Raw genomic sequence first — 14,114 nt, forward strand, 5'->3', positions numbered from 1 at the left:
ACATTGCTCTTTCTGATTACTGGTTGTTCCGATGGATACAGCTCGATCTGGAAGGTTATTGGTTTACTTCTTTCGCAGAAATCGAAAGTTGGCTTCACCCCAATAGACGAGACATTTTTTCGAGATGGAATTGGAAAATTGCCTGAGAGGTGATAAAAAGTAGTAACTTTTGACCGTTTTCCCGAATTCAACAACTCAAAATGTGCCACACTACTTTGATTCGGTGAATCGTTTACTGTAAAAACAATTCGATACTGTTTCTTAAGATTAATTAGCTACTGTTTCATACTATGATAATACAAAAAAAAAATGAAATTATCAATTGTAAGAGACGCAAGCACCTAAAAGTTCGACTAGCAAATGTCTCGGCAATAGTCGACCGTCGTTTTCGGATTTGCGTAGTCCAAACACAAAACAGCACAATTTACCGGCTCACTCCCCCCAACTCTGTCCCAACAAATCATAAACCTTTCAACGGGCCTTGCATTCCAGCAACAAACAGCTCTTCATTACCGGGCGAAAAATGTGCTTTTCCTCCTCCGAAAATAGGACAAAAAAAATCAGCCCCATTAGGAGGACCATCGTCGGTGGCAGAACAAAAAAACTTGTTTTTGAATTTCTAATTGGAAAATTATTCTCCTAATATATTATTCATGTCGTGGAGTGAAAGCCAACAAGTTCCTATTTTGCTCTCTTCCTTCTCCCCCATAGGCCGCGTCATTCGCTCCAACACCCACCCACCGGTTAGCCTTCCGAGTGGCTGACCGCCATCGCGGCCAGTACCTACGTTACGAAAAAGGAACCGCGGTTGGGGGGAGAAACAAAAAAAAATCCCGAAAACGCACAACACGATGCTGAAGAGCTGCGTCACGACCGCTGCTGGTGGAGGCACTGGATAGGGGCTGATTTTTTTACGACCAATGAATGTTATTCTTACTCACGCAACAACAAGCGGCTCCGTGTCGTGGACAGAAAGGACAGGTTTCCGTAGTCAGAGTTAGAGTTCAAACCAACAGGCCGACAATACCGAGAAGAGAGAGAGAGAAGGTAACTCGCGATAAAATTCAAATATATTTTAATTAAAAGTAAAATTTAGCTGGCCCACCGAACAACATGATCATGAAGATTGGTCTCTTCTTGTGCGGCCCGCGATGGGGGTGTGCTTGCCGTGGTGAAACATGTTCCTGTTGGCCCTAGGTTGGTTGGTTGGTTGGCTGCCGGAGGGGAAGGGGCAAATTGGTCGGAGAGTGCAGTGCGGCGACGGTCGGCAAAGTACGTGAGTTCGTTAAAGCTTTTATTTTCGCTGTTCGATGGTGGGAATTGGGCTGCGATGGTGGATGGTTTTTTTTTCCAGATAATATAGAAAGTAGGGAAAATCCCCGATGAGATTTTATTTTTTTGTTGTTGCGCTTCTTCGTTGCCGGATGCGGTTGATGGACTGGGAGCGGGGCCAAGCAACCGAAATGTTTGGTGGAAAAATGATTTAGTCCAAAAACGCTGAGTGGCTATTACTTTCTAGTGATTTTAGCACCGTGTGCACTCGACCGATTCTGCTACCAGGAGGAGATTGTTTGGTGTATATCCAATTTTTTTGTCGTGGGTAGCTGACCGTTGAGGGTTAATAGAGATAGATATTTATCTTTACAAGTTACGAAAAAAGGACATTAAGAGAGTACACTTATTATCAATTCCCTCATTATTGTCTGGCTTAGTGGTGAACGGTTTTTGATGCAGATCTTTTTATATAGGAAAAATAAATCACTGCAATTTTTTAGTTTTCCTACAAACCGGATTTTTAAATTCTGGAATGCGTTTTGTTCAATAAATAACAAGGCTCCATATTTCAATATCAGCTGCAAGTGTAGTTCAGACCTACGACTGATATGACCTCACTTTAAACTGCTAAGCACAGACGTGAAAGTTTATTTAATTTTTAACTATGAGTTCGGTCAGCACATCAGAGAAGAAGTTGAACTTCTTTAATTGAGGTTATCAAATAAACTTACATTTTCATTGCCGTTTGAAGTTTAACTGTTAAGTTGTGCGGCTATGTGTTGAATAGAAGACGAAACGTTAGAAAAAAATGAATAGAATTTTCCCAAATGAACACCAAACACTATACTTTGTTTTGTACTCATTTGTAACACTCAGTTCGTGTATAAAGGGAAACTGATAAATTTGTGTACAAGCGCGGGTACATTTTCAGTTGTACGATTGCTGGACAGTGATGCCAGATAGTCAATAGTGTAGATGTCGTAAATTATCACTAAACTAGTTCAACAAAGTTTTTAATCTAAGTTCTTTCTAGTGAAAGCATATCCTCATTACATTACGTTTTCAATTTTTAGCGTGAATGTATAGGGTAACGGATCTCTATTTCATCTGAGCTCCTATTTCCATCTTATCCCTTCATTTCATAATTTTGAACATGAATGGTATTTTTCAACGCAACTGAACCAAACTGTGAAATGTTTTAAAATGTTGATCCAAGTTTTTGTCATGCTTTCCCATTGAAGAAATGGTTTCAAATCCTTCAGTAACCATTTTTGCTTTTAAAAATAAATTACTTTCCAATTTAGGAAACATTTTCGTTTCAAGTTTTACAGCTCGTCATGTTTCTCAATATTTACCAATTGATTCGTTCCAAAACATTATCACTATTTCATATAATTACACCATTATTCCATGTTGAATGGCTTCAACATTAGTAATGTTCACTTTTCACTTGTTTAATTAACGATTGGAAACTTTTAACATTACTCGCTAGACAATAAAAATCTTAAAAAATATGAGATGAAAGTTTGCACCTAAATTACTCATTTCGTATCGTAAGGTTACCAAATTTTCTCATCATGTTATGAAAAATTCTTTTTTAATCCTTATGATGATGATGATGCCTTACTCATATTACTTATGTTTTCAAAAACATCACTAATAGAATCGGTCAGAATTTTTTTTCAAACTTGATTAAATCAAAAATCAAAAACTTTCTTTGGGTATAAACTACCATCACCGTTTCAATTTGTAAACAGTTATGTCAAGATAGTATAGATTTAAATGTGGCAACCCAGCACGCTATACAAAATTGAACAAAGCAAGCTGTGTGCTAGGTGGAGGTTTTTTCTTCTTCCGTACCAGTACGCATCGATGCGTACCGGTTTTGTACCATTATGTATGACAGTTTTAATGCTTTGATAATCATCGCTCTATAATTTCTGAAGTCAGATCTGGATGATATTGCACAGTTTCTTCTTTTAAGATACTTTTGAATCATGGTTCGTGAAAATCGGTTCAACCGTTGCTGAGGTAATCGAAGTGAGTTCCGTTTTTGGTGCTCTTCTTCACTATTACCGGTGCGTTCGAAAGCGGAAAACGTGGACTAGTAGTAGTAGATTTAAAAATTCACAGACCATGAAGATCTACCAACTAGATGAATTTACCAGTAAGTTTTATGAAAATTTACACCTCTTTTCGCCATCACTTTTGAAAATATACTCATGAAATTGAAATTTTTTTACTTGAACGGCTGAAAGCAAAAATCGGATAAGTAGAACTTAGTTTGGAAAAACCGTTTACCTATTTTTGAATGAAACAACCGGATAAAAACATGGAGAGCAAAAACCGGGCATGGATTTTTCAATGCAAGAATCGTTTAAAAACATCTTTTCTGCAAGAACCGGACAAAAACTTAACCGGTTCTTCCAAAACAAATGTATACATCCGGTTTTTGCATTCAAAGTTTTTACCGACTGTCGTTGTGGACGAAGCATGGTTTGCTTTGTTTGTTAAGGAGGGGTAGGGTCAAAATTATGAAAAAATAATCATCTTTGCGATTTTTTCTCCAGAATTATTGTTTAACAAAATAAATTCAAATGTTTTGCATGATAAAAAGCATCATTCGAACAACATTTTGTAATTCTTTCGTGGAAAAATATTGAGAAATAAGTCGGTGAAGAAGTATTTTTGAAGACGTTTCTAAAAAATTATGATTTGCGGTGTCCACTGTTTCTCAGCGCAGACTAATCAGAAGTGCACAAATCAAAGCAGCAAAGTTAGAGTAGAAGTTTTTCTAGACCTCAACGTTTCTGTTTAATTTTTTTTAATTTTTGGTGGTTGTTTAAATTCAAAAGTACGATTTTTCTCGAAAAAATTCAAGCACTAATTATTTTATTTGGGGGAGTTGCAATGCTTTTTCGAAACCAATGATAAGGTCAAAATCTTGCTAAGTTGGTAGTTTTCGCAAAAGGTTTGATACAAGCTTCAAATGCAATTTATAATAATTGTATTACTTGTGAAGAGTGGCACTTATAATAGCTGTCATAAAACCGGTAGTCATTGCTGAATCAATGATAAAGCCACTATAAATTATGTTTTAAACCTAAAGCCATTCGAATTGTCACTTGGGTAACAAATGTCATCTTCTAAGCAACATTTTCTTCATATGCTACAATGTTGAGAAACAATCACAAGTTCGAAAGTCGTGACAGAAAATTTTTCACATGGGACTTTCCGATAAAATAATCATCGTGAATCAAGTGAAAATAAGAAACAGTTCAGAATTGAAGAATGAAGTACAATATGGATAGGTTCATCTACATGGATTGCGTAAATATATTTCCTTAAAAGTGTTCTGAGAGATACCGAAATCTCACAGAAAGTAATATATATTGAAAAAGTTAATATTGATATTTGATATCCAATTATAAATTACAATTGACAAAACGAAAATTAGTTCTGTTAAATATATCAAATATCACGAGATAATAAATAGCATTAGAAGCCATTTATTTTCTCTGAACAAAGATGTTAGTTTTGATGAAGGAAGAATCGACGAGTTATATGAAATAATTGAGCAGCTCAAAGAAAAGTTTTCAAGTGAAAGTACGACAAGGGCTGAACAATTTCAACTCTCAGCTGTACTGCCTAAGTCATGGACAGTAGAGTAAATAAAGAAAACATTAAATTCGACGATATATACGGCAACGGAGGCAAAAAGATTACTGAATGAGAGCTGAATGAGATCGAGGGCAGCCAGTGGGGAGCGCGTCATTTCGTCGAAAGCCATTTAACCGAAAGTCGTACCGCCGAATGCCATTTCGTCAAAAGGGTAATTTCGTCGAAAGAGTCATTTCACCGAAAGCGCCATTTTACCGAAAGGGTCATGTCTCCTGTATGTTATGTCTCCTGTATAACTGATGTGGCGCAGCCACATAACCGAAGCCAAGATGGCTCGGCGGCACAAAGTCGCCGAGCCGATGCCAGCTGAGTTGGCCACCGACCCGCCGTCGGAAGCGGCGGACTTTTGCATACAAACCTGTAACCGCTTCGTTTGCCCGGTCTACTAAAAGCTAGGTTTCTTTGCTTTAGTTAGGTCCGAACGAACGGTAGAGAGGTCGGACAGCACATGAACCGAAACGATGTGGCGTAGCCGCATTAGATATTTTTTTCATTTTCACCCAATAAACAGAAAATACCACATACATTTGCCTTGTAGATACACCTATGCAATTGCTTCGATGCTTCTTGGGAACTCCGTTCTGAGGTTCATGAATCTCTATTCAAGAGTACAAGAATCAATCTTTATTCAAGAAGTACAATTGTAGGTCAACAAAACGGGCGTTAACGCTTTCATCTTTCATTAGTCTTTATTTTGAATCAATTCTAATTACGATTTTAAGACGATTTCAGGATTCAGCGAAATCACCCTTTCGGCGAAATGGCTTTCGGCAAAATGACCCTGATCCAGCCAGTGGACTAGATGAAAATGTTAAGAAACCCGTAATGCAATTTTACGAGGATGATGAAACCAGCCGACCAATGTCTGGTCAACGTGGTTATGTAACAATTGAGAAGAACGGAAAACGCCAAGCTGTTCAAAAAAGACTAATGACCACTACATTGCGAGAAGCCCTGAACCGATTTGAGGAATTGAACTCTGAAATAAAAATTCGATTTTCATCCTTTGCTCAAAACTGCAAACTATTATCAAGCCCAGGGACTAACAACGTGAAAATGTAACAGTAGAATATTTTTAGGTCAATGCGAAAATTGCATAGATTCAGCCTAATTGGAAAAAAGTTTATCTATATCTTTAGAAAAAACGTGCTTAATCCACCTAGCAGTGAGATGATACCTTTTTTTATCAATCCGCATGAGTTTTTTACATGAATATTCTGCGATATTTCAGTTTTTATAACATTATTCTACTGTCCGTCGTTTTAAGTGGCAATTTGAGATTTTAATCTCTCATTGCTCTGTAATGTCGAAACTGTAAATCGGATCAAATTTGAATCTAAAAGTGTAACAATCGATTAAACATTCCATGATATGTCGAAGTAATTTTCACTTTAGAGTTTAGGGTAATTTGAGGTACTTCCAGAGCCGGTATTCAGGAACCAGCACAACCCAAACCGATTCGTATGGTCATATGACGAATAAATTGCAATATTTTTGAGTCCAACTTTAAAGCTTTTCGGGATTGTCAGCTTCTATATCGCTTTGAATTTAAAAAAATCTTCATCCTACAATTCCAGAATCGGTAGTCAGAATTTTTATAAAATAGGATTTATTTTAATTTGAACTATTGTTTCTGAAATTCGATTTGGCTTTTTTTGAGAAAACGATTGAGCTTTGAGAAACGATTCGATACTGGAACCGGAATTCGAAAGTCGGTGTAGCCAGACAAACTCACCTGAGTAGCTGTATAGTTTACATTTGTTTCAAAATGACATCTTTGAGGAATCGTAGCGCAAATTAAATTTTTAGGTGCCTTCCGAAACGAAAACTGAATACAACCAAAAATGAAATAAGTTTATTTGGTCATCTACTATCCAAATCTGCTAACCCGATAAACCTGATTAATTTATGTGAAATAGACATTTTTATACTAATCACCCTGTATCTCCGAAACCGGAAGATGGATCTGACTGAAAAACAAGATGTTTTTTTTAGAATCTTAAAATTTTTGATTTGAATCATAGATCGGTTCAGCCAAGCCAAAGACAAATGAGTTACACAGTTTTAATATCGTTTCACATATCATCCTGTAGTTCCGGAACCAGAGGTCGGAGCCAAACATAATTGTTTGGGAGAATACGTCTTTTCATATGAATCTGAGTTTGTAGAAAACGGTTGAGTCATCTCCGAAAAAATTGAGTGAAATTATTTGTTACACGCATTTGCTGATCTCGACGAACTGATTCGAATGGTATATGGCTGTTATGATCTTCCAGCATTTATTGCTGTAAGTAGTTTAAATCAATATAATTATGGAATTGCTTTCAACTCGAAAATGCTGCCATCAATGTCATACTGTACACAGTCTTTTGGGTACTTAGAAACAAATGTATGTAACAGTGTGAAAAATCGTGTTTTATGTTACTCCCAAGCATTTCTTTGCCAGACAGCGCTCAAAACTTCTACTGATGGAATAGGGTAAAAAGTCACTTATACAAAAATTTCGATATCTCCGTTAAAAATCAACGGATTTCAACAATCTATGCCTTGTTGGATAGCTATTACCGTGCGGAATCTAAGTCTGGAAACATATTTTGTTTTCAAGGTCAAGTGTGACAGATACTGTCAAAAAACTGAAAATTTTGACATAAAACTTCGTACAACTCAAACAGTAAACATCCGATCTAAAAACCATTCAATAGCGTTCAGGGTGACGGGGAGACCTTTCATTTGCGACTAGTTTGATCAAAATCGGTCCAGCCATCTCTGAGATCTCGACCTCTTAGTTGACAACACACATACAGACACACACACATACACACACATACACACACGGACATTTGCTCAGTTATATGACATTCGGCCCTCCGGGCCTCGGAAAATTTTTCTAAAGTTTGAGCGAATTCTATACCTATTTTTTATATTTATAAAAAAAGGTAAAAAGATGAGAAATGTATTGATGAGATTATTTTTGAACAATGGGTTACAACTGACACATGCAATATAGAAACAAAAACATAAAACAAAAGGAAGAGTTTATGTCCTATTTTGTTCAAAAGTTAGAAAAATTGGTATCACATGAATCAATTAAAACAGAGCAGTCTACTTTGTTTGAAACAGCAGGTGGGTAAACTAACTGCGAATAAATCTGGCATGCTTTTGGCCGAATGATAATACTAGTACGTACTAGTTGATTGTTTGTGAATTTTGCAAACATCACTAGCAGAATTGTAATGGTAAAGCGGAGCACATGAGTGCAATAAATTACAGGATTGTGTAGCGGACCAGACCGATTCGATGACATTTAAAATGTAATGTTTAAATTGATTGAAAATATATAAATCTACAGCAAATCTTTTGTGGCCTTATAGAATTTCTAAATTTGAGTTTCAAACCCGTTTGAAAATACAAATTATATAGAAATTTAAAAGAATATCCACAATCCGAAAGCCGCCATATTATATTTTAAGAATTCTATTATTATAAATTATTCATTTACATTCACCAAGCGTGAACAAAAAGTATTTATAATTCTTTTAAACATTCATGAGAATATATTATTCAATATCATTTACAATACATTTTTACAAATAATTAAGACGAAATGATTCAAATCAATAGTATGCTCCACCCGGTTTTCCTCAACTATAAACCTAATCTACTTTGATTATTCCTTTTTGGAACCTGCAATGCTAAATTGAACCATCAGAAAATGTTATTGTGTGAATCAATAAATTCTGGGTACATATTTGGGTGAGGGCTTTTTTTGGTTGATATAGTGATAACAACAAATCTGATTTCATTTAGCCAATGTTTTCTTGAAACAAACAACATTTGTTCTAAACAATCATGCTCTAGTTTACAGTAAGCCGATTCATGCTTGAATCAATGAATTCTCGGCCTAAAACAACTGTTAATGTAGTTTGATAGACAACTGATCGTTTTGTTATTTTAAACAATTGTATATCCAAATTGGTTTCAAATATTGTTTCAAATCGTGACAATAGCTCAGCTTAGTTGATCGCCCTTGAGGTCCTTGTGATTTATCAGAAGTCAGTTGAAATTGCATATTGAATGAAATTCATGATACTAACTAAACTAAGGAATGTATCGATGAGTAGTTAGCAACATTCAAAAAGTTATTACTCTGAAATGGCTTATTTTTTTGCAGCGTGTTTTGCGGTGACATGTTTGTTTACATGTTAAAAACAGTCGATTGGTTTCGGTACGGGTTATTGTTTCAATGAGTCGAATTGATCCGGAAACGCGAAAGAAAATTCTGCACACTTGGTGCTCAGAAAGTGGTGTCACGTACAACGAAATTGCCAAACGGGTGAAAGTGCACCACACCAGTGTCAAAAATATTATCGAGAAGTTCGGTAAGACCCTTTCCATGAAGGATTTGCCCCGATCCGGTAGGAAAACGGGTCCCAGCCAGCCCGGCCGGGACTTAAAAGTGGTTGAGTACATCAGGAAAAACCTATCGTCGTCGACGCGGGATTTGGCCAAGGAGTTCAACACCAGCATCGGGATGGTTCAACGGATCAAAGTTCGGAACTCCCTGAAAACGTACAAGAAACAGAAGGTGCCGAAAAAGTCACTGGTACAGCAAGTTCAGGCCAAAACAAGAGCGCGAAAACTGTATAACCGGATTCTACAGAATAAAGTCGGATGCATCCTGATCGACGACGAAACCTACGTCAAGGAAGACTCTCGAGCGCTGGTCGGACCGCAATATTATACGAGATCGGTGTACCAGGAACTGGACGACACTGACACCACGGTGGCGATGGAAAAGTTCGGGCAGGTGTTGGTCTGGCAAGCAGTTTGTACCTGTGGTTTGCGGTCGTCGATTTCCTTCACGAAGGGCACAATTAACGCCAAGGTGTACGAGGAAGAATGTTTGAAAAAGAGAATGCTGCCACTGTACAGAAAGCATAAGGCTCCTCCTCTGTTCTGGCCGGATTTGGCTTCAGCCCACTACGCCAACTCTGTTCTATAGTGGTTGTCAAAAAATAATGTACAATTCGTGGAAAATGACATCAACCCACTGAACTGCCCGGATCTTCGACAAATTGAAAGGTATTGGGCAATTGTCAAGCGGCACTTTCGGAAGGAAGGTACAGTGTCAAAAAACATGCAGGAGTTAAAAAAAAACTGGCCACCTGGAAAGTCAAAAAAGTAATTGTGCAGAATTTAATGAAGAATGTCAAGTCCAAAGTGCGAGCGTTTCACAGAAACTAGGATTTTCTTCAATATAATCAGTGAAATGCATAACAATGTAATGTTTCCACAATATATCGAAACTGATGTCAAAATATGTTTTTTTCGCTTTTTTATTAAATAATCAATGTTGCTAACTACTTTTCGATACACTCCTTATGTCAGAAGATGTATTTCACATTTCACATGATTTTACATCACCATCGAAATTTGAGTCAATTTCGGAACTATTTTTTTGAACCATTTTTCGTTTTCTTAAACGAAAGCTCTCGCAGTTGGAAACTTGTATTTGATGTAATAGTTTTATGAAATATTTTCGGAACATGATAAATTCATTCAATTTCCATTCGTTCAAGTGGTATTCTTAGGTCAATAATAATAATATGTAATACAATCTACATGAAAATAATCGGAAACGTTTCAAACGGACTTATGCGAAAAACGTCAGTGACCCTAAGATGGTTTAACGATGCCCTTTGTCCCCGCAGCATCGACTTACCGTTTTGATTTTCCGCCAAGTTGGTGTAGTAAATTGGTGCCACGCACGCCTCCGTCGGACTGGTCGGTCCAACGGAATCCTCTATTCGTTGTATTACGCCACCCGCCATCCCAAAGCCCCCGCTGCCGGTCGCAGCGGTCGTAGTGCCAGCTCCTCCGGTGCCGTTGGTTCCAATCACATTTCCCATCGCTCCGGGACCGCCACTGATCACACTCACACTGTTCAGTATAATTACATTTCCGGTCGGTGCCGGACTGGGACTACAGATCACTCCTCCCGGGCCCACCGTTGCACCGTTATTTCCGCTGTTCGGGCCGGTGCCGCTGCTATGCTTCACAATCACATTTCCCACTTCCGTTGTAGTGCCACCTCCGCTGCCACCAGTCCCGCTGATAATGGTAACGTGGCCACCACCACCACCAGCTCCATTTGGTTGACCGGGTAGCAACCCATTAGTAGCAAAACGTCCGTAGGGAATCGTCGTTCCACCACCGACGCCACCACCCCCACCGGCACCGCTGTCGGTCGCCGTCGTTTGCTTCTTGGCGATATAGCAACGGGGCATGTTTGAATTGATCCGCCCGCACTAATAATGTTATTTATTTCTGGAAGCAGCCCGGCTGCTGTGGCGGAGAACTTCCTACCAGCGGACGGACTAGCGGTAGGCTAATAAATCGATAAAAATAAAACTTCCACCCGCTGTCGGTAAGTTACCTTTGCCTGTTTTTTTTTCCTTCTGATGACCGACGGAGACGGAAGGGATCCGCTGCAGGACCGAGCACGACACCGAAAAACAACACACTTGTTGGATTTATGAAATATGTTTTAATGGTCGCTCTCCGGTTCATGAATCCGCGCGCTGGCCGAAGGAGTAGTAGATTTGGTCGGTCGGATACGAAATCCCCGAGCGGGTGGCTGGCAATATTCGCGATTGAATGACTGTTTTTTTACTTCTCTTCTTTTTGTGTGTACCCCGGCTTCGGTCACAGTTGGGCGCGTTGGTGTTGGTGAAGATCACATGTGCAGCAGAGCGAGACCGGTTGATCTCGAGCCCTCCCGTTCACTCGCGGGCCGCTGGTTCCTTTGCTGGTTCTCTTGGTTCGTCGGTTGTTGTTGATTTTCTCCCTGCCGTGTTGTTGTTGTTGTAGTTTTGGTGTTTTCTAGCAGTTGTATGGTTCGTTGTATGAGTGAGCGTTCTTGGTCCTTCGGTGTTGTAGGGTGTGGAGCTGTGCTCGATTTTCCGTGGGTGAGCGGATGGGTGGGTGGTTGACTGGCTGGTTGATTCTTACGGTTGGCAGGTTCTGCCGTCGGTTGACGCATACGAGAGCAACAAACAGCGATCCGAAGGAGGAGGAGGAGTAGGAAAACTAATGTAGGTGAGTCAATGTGTATATTTATGTATTTAAGGAAAAAAACAATCGTATAACACTTGTTGTTATGGAGTTCCTTTGGACGAGTTTCTCACTTCCACTTCCGATAACTGGTTGGCTGTTTCGTTACTGCTTGTGACGCCACTGGATGTGCAGGGGTAATTGCGGTTTACTCGAGTTAGCTGCTCAGCGATATTGATTTATCTTAATTTGTTTTATGTTAAAAGTTTACAGTATAAAATATTTATTGCTCTAATCTTTGCTTGCGTTTTAGGAGATGGGAATTTGATTCCAAACTTTAGATAGGATTTATATTCTCAGTTTAATTTGCTTTGTGTTGTAATTTCACAGGATGGTTATTGCTTTCGTTGTGTTTTCAAACATTTAATTGCTTTCATTACGTGACAGTAGTCGCAGGTTTGTTCACATCTAAAAAATTGCGGACAGTTCACTAATGTATGTATGTAATAATTACAGCTGATGCAACAAGTAGCCGAAAATGGAGTGCCATCCGTCTCGAGGGTAGTCGGTAACGGGAGGATGATCTTCTGCATTATTCTTCGTGCCCATCCCCCCCTCGCCGGAACGGAAATCCTGACCGGACAGGTCCAGTCCAACAGGTGCGCGGATCTAGCAGGTGTACCTGCGAAACAAGCGCACTTTTCCAACTCGGGTCGGGACTCGAACTTCTGAGGGATTTCCCAAAGTCCAAGGCAAAATTACACAACACTTTTCTCTGTTCGCAGGCGAACACGAACCAACGAGATCCAACGAGGCAACAATACGACACTAATGGGTGTTTGTGGGTTACAAACTGACACTTGTCACTGGTGTTCCGCCGGTGCTGTACGACAGTCACTGTTCACCGGTCAATTTGGTCCGTTTTTTGGCCACTTTTTAGCAATTTTCAACTGGAAGTTGACAGAACACTGAACCGGATCCGGCGGCCATGCTTGCAAACTCGAATAATCATACCGTTTTTCACCGAGGAAATGCGTTATAGTTTTCCCTGCACCAATACCACCACCCCGTCGTACAGGCAAGGGAGTGAATTCGAGTCCTCTAACAAGTTGTTGGTTGCTCGAACAGGTTTCCACTGTTCCGACGGGCACCAATACAGCGATTGCCAGCACCAACACTAGCACCGCATTCGTGAGCCATTTTCTGGCAGCTCGATTTTTCCCGCAACCAGGCCCCAGAAAAGCGCCACTTTCGAGAATCACTTTTCACCACTTTGCACTTCAAAATTCGGCTAAAATTGCGCAAACTTCCAATTGAACCGCATTCTCCTTCCCGTTGATGATCGAAAAAAGTACTTACTGCGAGAAAGAACGGAAAACGGTCGGAACCGAGAACGTAGAGGAACAGGAAGCACACAGCGCTCACAGAGGAAAGAAAACACACAGTGGCGAAAGTTTGCGACGACTCGACGATCGCTGGAAGGTTCGCTAGAATGAACACCTTTTCCGTCTCGCTTTCTCCCGCGGCGCCAGAGCAGTACGGGACGCTTTGTACTGTGTCGACGAAAGGACACTCAGCACGGATTCGAGCAGTTACCACTCCCTTGTACGAAGCGTTATGTACGAACACAAATGCTCGTCGCAGTGAGGGTTGAAGAAAATTCACCCCTATAGCGTCTAACAAGTGGTAATGGTTCACACAGGTTGCCCACCACCTCCCGAGTGCGCATGAGCATCGTTTCGGAGCGTGAACGAGCGAATGTTCGGAATTTTGATTCCGATAGGATCCTTTATTGTGGCAGCAATTGAGGAGATTTCGGCTGTTCCTCTGCTTACAGCCGTTCTGATTTCGTAAGAATTATTGCCATCTTCACTGTCGCAGGAAAGATCACAGGAACGGCAAATGCCTAAACGTGGTAACTGTTGTGCGTATGTCGCTCCCGTCTCTCACCCCCCCCCCCCCCCGGGGGGGTTGTAAAGATTATCCGATTCTCGTTTCACGGGCACTGCACCGATTGACAGGGTTGAAGTTAACACTGACGACTGCAGAAATCGGACATCGCACAGTTTGACCGCACTCGTATGAGTCAAGGAACCGAATTTAGC

General features: G+C 39.9%; 1 protein-coding gene across 1 annotated transcript in view; it reads right to left on the reverse strand.

Annotated features, from left to right (window-relative positions):
• Positions 1-13,386, reverse strand: part of LOC131434825 (protein sister of odd and bowel-like) — a 111,459-nt gene extending 98,073 nt beyond the window's left edge. Inside the window, exon 1 of the mRNA XM_058601996.1 lies at positions 10,679-13,386. Within this exon, the coding sequence (XP_058457979.1) occupies positions 10,679-11,243 (565 nt within the window). The 5' untranslated portion in view covers positions 11,244-13,386. The remainder of the gene's footprint in view (positions 1-10,678) is intronic.
• Between the last annotated feature and the right edge of the window lie 728 nt (positions 13,387-14,114).

Source organism: Malaya genurostris, chromosome 3 (genome assembly GCF_030247185.1).
Source record: "Malaya genurostris strain Urasoe2022 chromosome 3, Malgen_1.1, whole genome shotgun sequence".
NCBI classification, from domain to species: Eukaryota; Metazoa; Arthropoda; class Insecta; order Diptera; family Culicidae; genus Malaya; species Malaya genurostris.